This window comes from Gekko japonicus, unplaced genomic scaffold (assembly GCF_001447785.1).
Source record: "Gekko japonicus isolate JY-2015 unplaced genomic scaffold, Gekko_japonicus_V1.1 scaffold1250, whole genome shotgun sequence".
In the NCBI taxonomy this organism is placed as follows: domain Eukaryota; kingdom Metazoa; phylum Chordata; class Lepidosauria; order Squamata; family Gekkonidae; genus Gekko; species Gekko japonicus.
The window spans coordinates 420,286-435,555 of NW_015173163.1; the positions used below are offsets into that span (position 1 = coordinate 420,286).

The window sequence follows — 15,270 nt, forward strand, 5'->3', positions numbered from 1 at the left end:
TGGCTCGTTGATTGATGGTACCCTTACACCCCCCCATAGGGATGCCAGCCTCCAGGTGGGACCTGGGGATCCCCTGGAACTACAGGTCATCACCAGACTACAGAGATCAGTCCCCTGGAGAAAATGGCTGCTTTGGAGGGTGGAGTCTACGACGTTGTACTACACTGAAATCCCTGTCCTCTCCAGGTTCCATCCCCAAATCTCCAGGAGTTTCCAAACCTGGATCTGGTACCAATGTTCCCTCTAAGCTGAATTAGTATGCGCTAGTTCATAGTTTTTTAGCCTCCAGCTCAAGAGATTTTTGCCTTAGCTCGGGAAGGATGGCTCCAGAGCAAACTAATTTTATGCAGTAGCCAAATTGCCCACTCACAATTTAATGCCAGTAGCTCACAAAGTAGGATTTTTGCTCACAGGACTCCACAGCTCACAGGGAACGTTGCCGGCAACTCTTTCCCCCATCCCCTGCTAGTTGCAAGCCTACCACTACCACCCATCAGTTCTGGCAACCCTGAATGACTCCTAGCCTCTTCTGAAGCAGTTCCTGCTCCAAGTAGGGTAAAAGAAAGCTGGGACTGGCTCGTTGTTTGGGGGTGGGGGAGATGTGGAAGAAGTAGGAGGCCAGCCAGAATCACACCAGGCCTTTGCAGTGGCAGCTCCATGCTCTTTGCATTTTGTCATGCCATGTGAAATCTCCTTGTTGGCCACCACCTGATAGAGAGCTATAAACCCATTCACAGAATGAGCTGAAAGACACTATTGGCAGTATGAAGTATACGCATTCCCAAAATACAGGGGTCATTTCCTGCAGGAGCGCACAGGAGCGGAGCTCCAGCAGTAAAGAGCCCAGGGGGTGGGCACATGCAACAAGCCCCATCCCCTGCTCCCAGCAGCCCTCAGTCAGAGCAAGAAGCAGCCAGGTAAGCTGCAGAGCCCCACCACCACCCCTGGTCCAAAACAGTCGAGTGGCACCTTTAAGACCAAGTTTTATTCAGGTACAAGTTCTCCCTCCTCTGTGAGGACAGATCTGCAGATCCCCCCCCCCCAATAGCTAGCAACCCCAAGCAGTCCAGTGGAGCCTGAGCGGTGGATGTTGCCTTCTGACATACTTCCGGTGGTGTCAGGGGGTGTGGCATATGCAAATAAGTTATGCCAATGAGTTACGCTAATGAGCTTCTGCACCTCTTTTTCTACGAAATGACCCCTGTATATACAAATGTCAAGTTCAGCGGCACCTTTAAGACCAACCAAGTTTTATTCAAGGCACGACCCTGAATAAAACTTGGTTGGTCTTAAAGGTGCCACTGAATTCAAACTTTGTGCTGCTGCTTCAGACCAACATCGCAACCCACCCAGATCTATGTGAAAATGTGTTTGCCAAGGAGAGAGGCCTGAAGGTGTTGCCCAATCCTGCATGTCTCTTGCCCAGAGACCTGCATCCCAAATCCTTTCACTTGTCAGAACAACCCTGCTGTTTCCCTTTTTACAGTTAAATCGATGTTGCAAGTTTCTGATGACTGGTGGCTAAGCTGGTAATACGGCATAACCACTTCTCCTTTTCTGAGGTATATATTGATGGGGAATTGGATAAGTTGTAGGGACAGGCAGACTGAAGAAACATTCCTGTCAAAGGTAAGATTAATCCCTTCCTGTCTCAAATATCAAATATCAAATGTCTCAAATGATGGAGCACTTGCTCCAAAAGGAGACTAGCAGATTTTCCTGTATCTTCTTTATTCCTTCCAGTCTTGTACTGTTTTGTAGGATCCTACAAATAAGAACAAAGCTGCTTAGGTGTTGACATTCCAGGAGGGAGAGAAGATGGGCTGTCATCTCCATGCAGTCATGATTCCTGCAGTGATTTCAGCACTCCTGCTTTGGGAGGGTAAGAAGGAGACTGACTCGGGAGCTGTAAGGCTCAGCAACACAGTCCTCCCTAGATGGTTGTGCTCTCTTTCTCCTCTCTTTTAGGACTGGGGTGGAGAAGGGTGTTTACTGGTTGGATGGTTGAGTTTCATTGTCTTCTCCTCACTGCAGGTGTCCAGTGCAGGACCAGGGAGTACAGCCTGGAAGTACCTTCTCAGGTGACTGTGCAAGACGGGCTCTGTGTGCTCATCCCGTGCAATTTCACTTATCCTGTGTCACGTGATGACCGGCATGCCCACTTGTACGGGTATTGGTATGTGGAAAACCAGCAAAGTAGGCGGCCACGTTTAGTGGCCACTAACAATCCAAAGAGAATTCCGGAGATAAACCCTCAAGTTAGACGTCGTTTCGAAGTGTCAGGGCCAAAACTGAATTCAGGCGACTGCTCCCTCACCATCAATGATGCTCAAGCAGCTGACCAGGCAACTTACCACTTCCGAATGGAGAAAGGCCACAAACGCTGCAGTTACTCTGCAGCAAAAGAAAGATTATCTGTCATCGTGACAGGTAAGTACCTCAGACAGGTAGAATGCCATAGACTCCACCCTCCAAACCAGCCATTTCGTCCTGGGTAACAATTGTTGCCAATCTCCAGGTGAGGGCTAGAGATCACAATTACAACTGCTCTTCAGGTAGCAGAGATCAGTTCCTCTGGAGAAAACAGTGGACTCTGTCATTATACCCTGCTGAGGTCACCACAGCAAATTGACACTGTTTGCCCAAAGCCAGAGCACTCCCCCAGAGCCTCTTTCTAGATCTCGTTGTATTTATTTCCACAACGGGCCTTATTCCTAGTTCTTAATAAAACAGGAGTGTAGGCTTAACTGGGGAGGCCCGGAAGAGCCTGAACCATTTGTCGTTTCAAAGACATCCCCTAATAGAGCATGTTGAAGGATCCATTATTCTTCTTGGGGGATGGGGTAGAAGAAATTGTGGTTCCAGTTTGTCTGACAAAGGTTGGAAGGGAATACGGGGCTTGGTGGGCTAAACATATACTCTCCTATCTTACCAGAGAGAAAACTGGACATAACTATTTTTGAACCGCTAAGAGCAGGACAAAGAGAAAGCATCTTTTGCAAAACCCAAAGATGTTCTTCCTTGGAGGTTCCCGAAATTACCTGGGAACATGCTTCTCAGATATCACCCTTGGAGACCTCCCCGACTGTGAACCACAACAGTGTGGAGGAGCGCATGGATTTCATACCCACGGCTGCAGACCGTCTGCAAAATGTCACCTGTAAAATCACCTACGGAGAAGGGTCCAGCCGTCGGAGCGTCGAGAAGACGGTCACACTCAACATACACTGTAAGCAGCTCCTCAGATCCTAACCCCCCCACACACACTTTGGGGTGCTCATTTTTACCATAGCTGAACTGAAAATCTGGTTCTGTTGGAGTTGGGTAGAGTTTTGTGGGGGTGGGCTGCTCCAGCAAATTCTAGCTCCATAGTTTCTACAACGCTACTTCCCAAACTTTTGATAACTGAAGCAAGACGGAGCTCTTCCACTGGGCTTTTGGTTGAGAGACAGTGGGCGTCCCTCCCTTCTTCCTGACCCCCCCACCCACCAGTGGCCTGGTACACATTTGACATTGGGGCACCACCGCTATACTCTGATACGACTGACACCTGAACAGGCTATTTTACATGGTAGTTGTGATTTTTATGATCTGCGATTTTATGTGATTTTGTGTTGTTTTAATTTGTTTAAATCTGATGTAAACCACCCACCTTGAGCCCGCTCGTGGAAAGGGAGGTATATAAATCAAATAAATAAATATATATTTTTTTAATTCTCCAGATTAACTGGGGGGCACACTCTGGTATTATTACTCCCCAAAGGAGTGGACTGTGTAAGCCGCAGACAAGCAGGCATTTGGCTGTGGTTAAGTTACAGCTTTCTGGAAATGCCTGAGATCACATTAGAGACCACCGGTCCTGACACCTCGACATCCTGTGTGCTGACCGGCTTGTGGCCCTCCAGGGTCTCAAGCAGAGAAAGGCCAGTCCCGGCACCTGTCTGCTGCCCTAGATCCTTGAAGTGGAGGTGGCAGGGACTGAGCCGTGGCCTGAATGCTCTGCAACTGAGCCACAGCCCCTCCCGTAAGAGACGGAAGAAAGGCGGGGAGGGACATGCAAGGAAAATGGTTGGCTGAGGGAACTGGACAGACAGATCAAGTTTGTTGTGTTTGACAGGCATGGGGATTTCCTGGGATATCAGATTCTCTCCTGCCCTGTGCTGCAGCCTAACCAGAGGGATCCATTACCAACCCCACCATCCCTAGGTTTAGAGATGCCACCCTCCAGGTGGGACCTGGGGGATCCCCCGGAATCATACCTCATCTCCAGCCTACAGAGATCAGTTTCCCTGGAGAAACTGGATGCTTTGGAGGGTGAACGCTATGGCACTGTACCCCACTGAGGTCCCTGTCCTCCCCAGGCTCCATCCCCAAACCTCCGGGAGTTTCTTAACCTGGATCTGGCAACCCTAGTCCCCCATCCCCTGCCAGAGGCTGGGGGAGACCTGCCAACCATACCTCCATCCCTCAGCCTCCTGGAACATCCCAGCAGAGAGTTAGCAAACCCTGTTGCCAACTCTGTTTCTCTTTGTGTTACAGATCCCCCCAGGGTATTGCCGTTCAGTGGGTACCTTCAAATTCCTCGAGGAGGTAAGTTTTCTGTGCATTAAAGTAGACACACAATGAGACAATTACACTCAATATAGCTCCTTCACCCACAACCCCATAAGACAAATTGCATTCAATGTTTTGGGGGTTTTAAAACTTTACTATTCCATGGGTGAAAGGTTGTTTCTGGAAAGATGGTTAAGGTCTGGACTGTTATGTTTGGATATAAGACTTGCATTCAGTTCCTACCTCTGTGTCCTTGGGCAAGTCATTCTCTCACAGCTTCTGCCGCTGACCTGTAAAATGGGCATAAGAGCAACCAATTTCATACTGTGGGCCTCTGAAACGCTAGATCCTCCGCTTTCTTTGGAACGTCCCACCTTTCTATTGCAGCCAAGTTGGATCTTCTCATGTTTTTGTTACAGGGGGTGGTTTGCATGCCTGCTGTTTTCTTCTTTGAGGGAGAAATTGCAGAGGTGGGGTACAAAGTCTGAGAACAACCATAGTCATTCCTTATCCTTTTGCAGATGTGCAGAACTTCCCAGATGTCTCAGACAGCCAGATTGTTACATGGACAGATGATTCTCTCCTGGTACGTTGTGAGGCAGATGCCAACCCCCCCAGCAATCAGACCTGGGTGAGGATACCTAGCCACTCAAGTCGGCTGCACATCTCAAATAATGAACTGAAGATTTCAAGACTGAGGTTGGAAGACACAGGCAAATATGAGTGCCAGGCCAGGAACCAAGAAGGTACCTCTCGGGCATCCTTCTACCTTCACGTACAAGGTGAGACAATATTGGGCTTCACTAAGATGGCTTTAGTTAGGATTTGTCAGGCTGTTCAGTACAATCCTGAAGCACTCTTGAACTTCACATGGCAAAGGGGGAATATTGATAAACACGGTCTGTTGCAGCCAGAATGAAACAACAACCGTAAATGACCCCAAAGTATCAACAAGCAACTTATAAATGCAATGAATATTGTCTGTTTGAAGTGCATACAAGATACAGTTTCAATAAGTCATAAAGAGAATTCTTTTTTTTTAATGCAACGAGTATGATTGTGTCTGTTTTCAGCCACAGCAACCTGTGTTTAAAAAATAAAAATTTAAATACCAACTCTGAACAATAACACAGATGCAGGTTTTAAAACAAATTTCACACTTTGCACACTTACCTCCAAGTGCAGATCACAAAACCTTCCTAAAGCAAATATCACAGGAGTATCTGTCTGGAATCAAAATACACCTTTTCGGCTTATTGTGCTCTTAATTAAAGGAGCCACATTACTTATTCACAGCTGTTAAGCAAACATTGATTTAAAGGAACAGAATACACAAAAAGTATTTATACAAAGCCTGTGAGGTCCATTGACTGATTCAAGCCTCTTGGATATAAAGGGTCCAATTTATGTATCCAGTACATTTTGCGCTGAAGTAAGCAATGTTGAAGGTCGATTCTCTCCCTTTTTCTTTGTTGGGCAGCTTCTAGAACAGTATACCTAAAGTTGTCATACCTATGATTGGCTTGTCTAAAATGTTGGATCAGAGGAATTTCCAAATTCTGGTATTGGAGTCTTGATTTATGCTCTGCAATTCTTGCTCTCACTGCCCTAGATGTAGAACCCACATAAACTTTTTCATATTCACAAATTAGGAAATATATTACATTTTTTTGGTGCACAGCTACCAAATTTTTGTCAATTTCACTTTGTAGTTTACCAATATAAGTTCATCTGTTTCCCACACATGTTTGCAGCTATTGCAATGATGGCACTTGTAGTGTCCTTTAATATCTAGAGACTAATGTTCCCTCTAAGCTGTGGAGTCTTGTGAGCAAAAATTCGACTCTGTGAGCTACTGGCATTAAGGTGGCGAGCGAGCAATTTGGCTACTGCATCAATGAGTTTCCTCTGGAGCCCTCCTTCCTGAGCTAAGACAAAAATGTGTGAGCCGGAGGCTAAAAAATGGTGAGCTAGCTCACACTAACTCAGCTTAGAGGGAACACTTCTAGAGACTAGAATATTGTCTTCTCTTCCATCCAAATTAGTATGTATTAATTCAAAGACCTTCTAAAGCCTATACTTGGTCTATCTATACTATGTCTCTTAATATATGCCAATGTTTGAGGACGATATTCTTAATCTGCATTGCTAAAGGGATATAGTCCAATGCCCAAAAAATTTCCTCTAAGAAAAGAATCCTAGAGAAAGCCTCATACGAAGGTAAATGACTGGCAATGGAGGGGGGGGGGATTCAATACCTAGAGAACTGGCAAGACAGCAGTGAGCAGGGGCAGACGGGGAAGTGGAAATGCCCCTGGAGGAAGCCAAGACAAGGAGTCCCTGCAGATGCTACCAGCCAGGGCTACAGCACCAAGAAGGGTTGCCAAACTTGAGGTGGAGCCTGGAGATCTCCCAGAATCACAACCGATTTCCAGTTCATACCTGAATGTTATGACGCTCCAGGAATGTCGCATTTCTATGCTCAAAAACACACAGAAATGAGTGAATCCCTTGAACATCATGATGTCACTTCTGGGTACAAACCAGATGGGACGGCATGATGAGCGACATCACTCTGCGGCCACCCAAGTCTCTCACTGGTTGCCAGTGCTAAGCTGGCAACCCTACTACCAAGTGGCCCCTGGGGTACCAGCTGGCAGAATGCCTGGAGCTTGACTCTTTGAAGGACATCTCCTTCCATAAGTCCTTTTGCACCAGCTACAATAATCAGGCAGCCATGTGTTGGCTATACCACCATTCTGGGTGGCCTGTCTGGCCTCAACCACAGCTCAGACCTTCTCCATCTTGGCTCCAGCTCTGCGGAATGGGCCTCCTGAAGGCATGAGGGGGCCCCCTCCTTGGAGGTCTTCAGGAGGCACTGGAAGGTCTGCCTGCCTGCTCGCCAGAGCTTTTGAGGGAGTTTGAATTGCCAGGTGTCTTCTAAAGGGGGAGGATGGAAGAGTTCGGGGGGGTTGTTATTTTATTTTTGGTTAATAAACTGAAAGTGTTTTTAAAAACTATAGTTAGCTGCCTTGAACTACAAGGAAAGGCGGGATATGAATGTTTCAATAACTAATTAAATAAAATATGTGTGCTCCTCATCACCAGTGGCCCTCAAGAGAAGTAACCCTGGTCTGCCAGAAATATTCCCTCTAAGTTAAATGGCCGGTCTGCTCCAGAAGTTAGTGAAATTCACCCCCATCTCACTCAGAGTTCCATTATTTCTGGTGGATCTTTATCTCTCTGCCCCATCTGTGTCTCTTCCCTTTTTTCCTCTTGCACCTAAGGTTGCCAGCACAGGCTGGGAAATTCCTGGAGATTTGGGGGTGGAGAACAGGGGAGGACAGGGTTTTGAGAGAGGATGGACCTTAGGTAGATATGGGGTTAGCAACACCCAGATGGTGGCTGGAGATCTCCTGGATTACAACTGATCAACAGGAGACAGTTATCAATTCGCCTGGAAAAATGGCCGATTTGGAAAGTGGACTCTATGGCATTATATCCAATTGAAGTCCCTTCACAAACACAGCCCTCCTCAGGGTCCACCCTCAAAATATCCAGGTATTTCCCAACCTGGAGCTGGCAACCCTAGCTGGCTATAAATCCACAGAGCCCATCCTCCAAAGCAGATTCGTTTCCCAGGGGAATGAATCTCTGTAGCCTGGAGATCAGTTCTAATTCTGGGACATCTCCTGGTCCCACTTGAAGGCTGGTAACCCACTTGAACCACTTCTTCTCTTCCTCTCAGCCATCTAATCTTGGCCTCTTTTGTCTTCTTCTCCTAGATTTTGATGACTACGCTCCAATGGCAGGGCCATAAAGCCAGGAAAAGGCCCACTATGTCAACAGTGAAACCATTGTCATTTTCCGGAACATCCAAGGATACCTGAGACTGCCTTTCCACGCACTGCATCTTCTGTGCTAAGGGTTAAAGGGCTGAGGGCCCTCTATTCTTGTGCTACCCCAGTCTCACACTTTGATTATTGACTTGATTCTTCCCACCCAACTCTCCCGTACCCTATTCTGTTTCTTTACTGCCAAATCCGTACCTTTTCCGAAACCGGCCTTAACTGTCTATTGTAGATCGTAAGACTTCAGGGGAGGGACTGCATCATTTCCAGGGTCACCACATACTGTAGTGGTTCAGTAACTCCCAATGGCAGAGACATTTGTAGGACTCACAGAAAAGTCCCACTGTAGACTTGGTGATTCCCATGTCCTTCAGCCACAGGTTGGTTCTGCAGTGCTACCTTTCAGGCTCACGGATGAAAACAAAACACCACATTGAAATGACGCTCTCCCATTCTTGCTTAAACCTCACCAGCTTGTGTTGACCTCCAAAGCCATGAGATCCTGAAGCGTTCCTGTGAAATCACCATAAAGCAGGCCTAAGCTGAGCCTATCACAAGAACAGCGTGATGGATGGGACTATTTTGTCCATTCAAGCAAAGGCAAGAAGATGCTGCTTCTCCCTTCATTAGACTATTTTGTTCTAGCTCTCTTATCTTCCCCTCTCTCCAGTTGTCCTGATGGGCTTCCGTGACTCCTCTCTCTGCATAGGGAGGAGTCCAGGCCCTTGAGCAATTGGGCTACAGAGCCCACTGTACCTATGAATTAAATGGAACTTTAAGAAATATAGGAAAACTTACTTTAATGCATCCTGTGCTAGGTGTAACAGCAGGAGGAGATGTGGGCAAACCATTTGCCATTCAGATATAGCCCTTTGCATTTGTCCTGCAAATCTTGTGCTTTTGATGGCTTTGTCTAAAGAGGCACTTATTCCAAGTTTTTCTCTTAATGTTATCATGTTCTTCATTTTGCCATAGCTTTTTGTAATCAATAGCGTTGGGATTGTCCTTGGCTGTATCATTAATCAGTACACTGCTTCAATAAACTGCTGACATTTTGTTCTGGTTAAAATACTGAGTCAGTGTTCTCTTACTGCTGAAGCATTCCGTATTGGGCGAGAGAAGGGACTTGGGTTTACTAAGGGTGGACACAAAGTGGCTCACGAACCAAAGTTCATCACAAATTTTGGCCAGTTTGTGGTTCACGAAGCAAAGTTTGTGGCAGGACGACCAGCACGAATATTCCATGAATTATTAAGGTGTTCATTGTGGTTCACGAATGGATACATTCCCAGACAGTTTCCAGTCAATTCAAATATTTACAAAACTTCAAAGCAATGGGGGTTTTGGAATTCTCCATCCTTAAAAACAATAGGGGCCCTTCTAAGCTTAACAGGCACCACTGGTTGCCAATAACAGAGTTCTTATTCTGCTCTGTGGGATCCGGATGCTATATATACCCTCAGCTCAGCTCTGTTGGCTGCTGGCAGTTTGATAGAGAGCCAGGGAGCTTGTTAAAAGCAGAGCACATTCACTTATTCCTGATTGTGAATGTGAACACTTCTCCCCTGATGGGGTTTGGGCTTCAGCGAGTAGATAAATTGGGGACCACCCGTAAGGGGGTGGGCACACCCCTCCCTTTGGGAAGGTGTTAGCTGCCGAGGCAACTTCTGAGGCGCGGCGACCGGAAAGACGAAATAACTGTGTCGGCTTCCCTGCAGTGAAGCGAGTCGGCCAGGCGGTGGCAGTGTGTGGCTGCACAACATCAAGAAGCCAGACATCATCAGCCAGCCGACAAGATGCCGTAGGAACACGACTGACCCAGCCCGCAGATGAAGCTCGGCTAGCTGCAATGTGTGTGTGTAATTAATGCTGTATGTTTGTCTTTCCTATCCCCACAAATATTGTTAGTCCAACTGTCTCAAGAGTAACTGTAAATCACTCTGAGCCCGCAGGTATGTGGGAAAGAGCAAACAATAAATCGAAAGCATTATTTTTTTTTATTATTATTATTATTAAGGTGGACTCAGGCCACTAAGCCATCCCATCTCTCTGCTCATGTCGAGAGGGGCTTAGCTACTGGGAGCCTCAGCCGAGGACCCACATTTATACCCTCCTGATCGCAAACTCCTCTCCCTGTTGGGGTTTGGGTGTTAGGTGGACTCAAGGCTTTGAGCCACCCTGTCTCTCTGCTCACACTGAGCCGTGTCGCTTAGCCGCTGAGTGCCTTGGCTGAGGACCCGCATTTTATACCCTCCTGATTGTGAACTTTCCTCCCTCACCATCACCTCTCCCAGATCCTCTGCCATTGCATGCCTGGCATCCCCAAGGCTGCTGACCTCCCAGTTCACCACTGACAACCAGTAGTGGGGTTTCTCCCTGTTTGGACTCTTTGAAGCAGAGGTGCTGAGCTGCGTCTCCTCCTCCCCCTCCCCAGTCTCTTTCACCCACTATTCCATCTGGCATGCTGTTTGGCCTGTGGCCTCCCTCCACACTTTTTTGCTCAGCTTGTCACATTTCCATTGCATGAGCTCTGCATTCTGGAGAGCAGGGGTCGTTTCGTAGAAAAAGAGCTAGGGGAACTCATTATCATAACTCATTAGCATATGCCACACCCCTGCCATCACCGGAAGTGAGCCGTAAGACCACACCCACCACTCAGTTAGTCTTAGTCTTAAAGGTTAGTCTTAAAGGTGCTATTTGTTAGTCTTAAAGGTGCTATTTGAACTCTTGGACTATTTTGCAGACTAACACAGCTACCTCGGGGAAGCTCCTAGATGGGGCTGGGAGTCCTTGCAGAGGCCATGTGGAGTGGCCTTGGCCAGGCAGAGGGGGAGGACGCCAACTTACCCTCCTGCTTCTTCCGCCTTCTGCAACAGAATGAGGCTGGAAGCAGGGGGCTGCCGGAAGAAGGGTGCGGGGCTTCGTTGTGTGCCCCGCCCCCTGCACCTCACCCGGGGGGAACTGCGATCCCCCCCGAAATGACCTCTGCTGGAGAGCAATGCTGCCTTTTATTCAGGGGTCACAGAAACAGGCCAGCTTGTGCTCTCGTCTCTTGAAGAGAGGATGCCACCTGGTGGTGATGCCCACCTGCAACCTCTCTGCCAAGGCCATGACCCATGGGAGCACACCGGTCCCCTCAAGGCCCGGCTCCAGTGCAGGGGTGAACGCCCGGTCCAGCTCTCAAATCAGGGGGTGACCTGCATCAGGCTGGCTGTGTGGGCACAGAGCATGTCGGTACTGTCTTGGAAGGGCTTAAGGACACACACCAGCCAGTCACTGGAGCTCATGAGGAGCTCCTCTTCCCTGTGCAGGATGGTCAAGGAAGAGATGACATCCTGTGCTGCACTCTTCTGTTCCACCAAACGCACAATCATGGTGTAGGTGGAGTTCTTCATCCCCCTCCCCCTACCTCTCGTGCAGCTGTTCCTGTTGGCAGCAGAGGAGAGGACTCGCAATAATGGGTTTAAATTAAGGGTGAGATGGTACCGGCTGAATATTAGGAAAAACTGTTTTACAGTAAGAGCTGTGCAACAGTTGAATCAGCTGCCTGGGGAGGTGGTGAGCTCCCCCTCACTGGCAATCTTCAAGCAGCGGCTGGACAAACACTTGTCAGGGATGCTCTAGGCTGATCCTGCACTGAGCGGGAGGTTGGAATAGATGGCCTGTATGGCCCCTTCCCACTCTGTGATTCTATGATTCCATGTCATGGTAAGACATCTGTGAATGGCTCCCCAGCTATTTATAAATCTTATACTGCAGCTGTGTAGGGACCCGAATCAGACTGGGAAGGGGCATGGCAAAAAGTTTATTTTCCCCCGATGCGCTTTTCATCGTTGAAATTGCCTTTCTGGGGGCAATTATTCCCCCCCGCTCCCGGTTGGACAACATATGGGCACTGTACAGGAAAGAACTGACCTCCTCTTCTCCACCCCACAGCTCAGTCTGAAGTATGACCTTGCATGGCCGAGGGCAGTATTATTGGTAAAGGTTGCCAACTCTAAGCAGAGAAATTCCTGGAGGTTTGGGGATGGAGCCTGTGGAGGGTACAGTTTGGACAGCCAAAAGACCTCAGTAGAATATAATGCCATAGAGGCTACCCTCCAAAAGAGCTGTTCTCTCTAGGGGAACTGATCTCTGTAGTCTGGACAGCCCTTGTAATTCTGGGAGATTCAAGTCAAGTCAGCCTTTATTGGCATAGAACAAAGTATACAAGTAGGACACTGTATTACAAATACATTGAATAAAATAATAGGTTACACCAATGTTCCCTCTAAGCCTTTCAGTGAACTCCACAGACTGTGCGGCATAGCTCTCACAATACCTCCATCAAGTGCCGAATGTGAAAGGACATTTTTATGTCTGTGGCAAATTAAGACCTATTTAAGGAACAGTATGGGTCATGGATGGCTAAGTAGTTAAGTCAAGTCAGCCTTTATTGGCATATATCAGTAGAACAAAGTATACAAGTAGGACACTGTATTACAAATACATTGAATAAAATAATAGGTTACACCAATGTTCCCTCTAAGCCATGGAGTCTCATGAGCAAAAATTCTACTTTGTGAGCTACTGGCATTAAAGTTGTGAGCGAGCGATTTGGCTACTGCATAAACTAGTTTGCTCTGGAGCCCTCCTTCCTGAGCTAAGACAAAAATGTCTGAGCCATAGGTTAAAAACCTGTGAGTTAGCTCACACTCACTCAGCTTAGAGGGAACACTGGTTACAACTGTACTTTTCCTCAGCGTAGCAGCATGGTGGACTGAAGGAACTTAGCCACTTTCTCAGTTACTTCAACAGAGGAATCATTCAAAAGTTTGTAAACTTTATGGGAATCTGAAAAACCCAACATGTTGGCCAATATAGAGTTTAGATATTTAGAGCGTATATTTACATAAAAGCGACATCACAACAAAACATGTAAGACAGTCTCAACACATCCAGATACACAAGGGCAATGTGTAGCCGCATATGCTGTCTTATTGAATCTGCCATATAGAATGGCAGATGGCATGGCATTGCATCTGGCTAAAGAGAAAGCTCTGCGTAGTTGTGGCGTAGGGAGGATAAATATGAAGCCATCCTACCCACAGAAGCCAAATATGTAGGGAGGATAAATATGAAGCCCAGGGGTCACTTCGTAGAAAAAGAGCTAGGGGAACTCATTAGCATAACTCATTAGCATATGTCACGCCCCCTGTCATCATAAGGCCCGGCGGTGGACCTGCAAGGCCGGTGGGAGTGCGAGGAAGCCCTGCCAAGGCCCTCCCTGGCCCCAGGCAGGCAGGGGTGGGGAGATTTGGTATATGAGGCTCCCTGGGTCAGAATTATAATGTAGACGTAGCCAATATTTAAACGTCATAAGCCATGCTCTGGTTTCAACTAGATTCAGACCTGTTTCTAAGCAAAGAACTGCATATGGGACACACTTTGGCAAGCCCAAAACTTTACGTAAGAATTTGGACTGGACACAATCAGTGGCACTGTCAAGAGCTCTGATCCATATCGGGATGCCATAGAATAGTTGTGAGATCACTTTAGCATTAAAGATTTTTAAAGCAGTTGGTACAAATTGGTTACCTCTACTGTAGAAAAATCGCATTATAGCTGAAGCTATATATTATTATTAAAATCGCATTATAGCTGAAGCATTATAGCTGAAGCTATATTAGCAGTATTTATTGCATGTTTGCATATGAGGCTCCCTGGGTCAGAATTATAATGTAGACGTAGCCAATATTTAAACGTCATAAGCCATGCTCTGGTTTCGACTAGATTCAGACCTGTTTCTAAGCAAAGAACTGCATATGGGACACACTTTGGCAAGCCCAAAACTTTACGTAGGAATTTGGACCGGACAAAATCGGTGGCACTGTCAAGAGCTCTGATCCATATTGGGATGCCGTACAATAGTTGTGAGATCACTTTAGCATTAACGATTTTTAAAACAGCTGGTACAAATTGGTTACCTCTACTGTAGAAAAACCATGTTATAGCTGAAGCACTGATATTAGCAGTATTTATTGCATGTTTGCATTGGATAAACCAAGACACATTGTATTGAAAACAGAGGCCAAGGTATCTGAAGTGCTTAACTTGTTCTATTTCTTTTCCGCCAATTATCCATTTAAATGGTTTCCAAGTTTCAGAGAAGTCTGGGATTTTTGATTTCCCATGATTCAGCTTTAACTTGTTAGTTGTAAAGAACTCGAGGCAACGGGTCAGTAAGTGTTTTAAGCCAACTCTGGAATGGGAGAATAATACTGTATCGTCAGCATACAGAAGTAGGGGTACGTGTAAAGAGCCAAGTTTGGGGCTATGATAATCAACTCCTGACAACTGAGGGGCACTGAGAAAAAGACTGAATAAAAAAGGGAGCTAGAATGCAACCCTGTTTGACTCCCATGTTAGTAGGGAAATTCTGGGAGATGTCCCGGTCCCACCTGGAGGTCGACAACCCTACGTTTTAAGCTTCTCAGTATTGATTTTATCCTGTCACAGCCCTGGGGGAGAAGGGGTGGAACAGGGCCACCTCCCTAAGGAAGGCAACAAACCAGTTGTCTCCAAAAGCAAGGGAGGAGCAGAGGGAAGCAAGGCCAACCAGCACCAGCTCCTTATGGAGCAAAGGCCTCCTCAAGAGAAAGGGCCTGCTCAGGAGTAAGAGCAAGGAAGCAGGAACCAAGAGTGGCCAGCCAAGGAAAGAAGGATAAAAGTCCCCAGCTGAAGGAGGTAAGTGGGGAGTGTCGCTGGAAGCTGGGAAGTAGAGGGTGGCTGGGTCTGCAGGATGGTGAGAAGGTGACATTCCTGGCCCAAGGGGAAGCCAGAATAACTTTTTCTACCTGGCCAAGGCAGATGGACTCCCCTCCCC

At 47.1% G+C, this 15,270-nt stretch overlaps 1 protein-coding gene across 3 annotated transcripts; it reads left to right on the top strand.

Moving 5' to 3' along the window:
• Positions 1 to 1,608: 1,608 nt before the first annotated feature.
• On the top strand, positions 1,609 to 9,433 carry LOC107119873 (sialic acid-binding Ig-like lectin 12). 3 transcript variants are annotated; one of them, XM_015422488.1, is made up of 7 exons: positions 1,609 to 1,629; positions 1,762 to 1,882; positions 2,035 to 2,430; positions 2,936 to 3,229; positions 4,540 to 4,590; positions 5,076 to 5,336; positions 8,340 to 9,433. In XM_015422488.1, the coding sequence occupies exons 2-7, from the start codon at positions 1,819 to 1,821 to the stop codon at positions 8,372 to 8,374; spliced, it is 1,101 nt and encodes a 366-aa protein (XP_015277974.1). In that variant the 5' UTR covers positions 1,609 to 1,629; positions 1,762 to 1,818; the 3' UTR covers positions 8,375 to 9,433. The 3 variants fall into 3 exon arrangements, 2 of the variants coding, with proteins under 2 accessions (XP_015277974.1, XP_015277973.1); XR_001482812.1 differs by lacking the exon at positions 1,609 to 1,629 and having other exon boundaries at positions 1,757 to 1,882; positions 8,340 to 8,969; positions 9,011 to 9,433; XM_015422487.1 differs by lacking the exon at positions 1,609 to 1,629 and having other exon boundaries at positions 1,757 to 1,882.
• Positions 9,434 to 15,270: the final 5,837 nt, after the last annotated feature.

Excerpts from the sequence above, each read along its gene's own strand:
- LOC107119873 (XM_015422488.1), top strand. The coding sequence starts at position 1,819 with ATGGGCTGTCATCTCCATGCAGTCATGATTCCTGCAGTGATTTCAGCA. Across the intron at positions 1,883-2,034 it reads AGCACTCCTGCTTTGGGAGG|GTGTCCAGTGCAGGACCAGG; the intron begins GTAAGAAGGAGA and ends TCCTCACTGCAG. Across the intron at positions 2,431-2,935 it reads ATTATCTGTCATCGTGACAG|AGAGAAAACTGGACATAACT; the intron begins GTAAGTACCTCA and ends CTATCTTACCAG.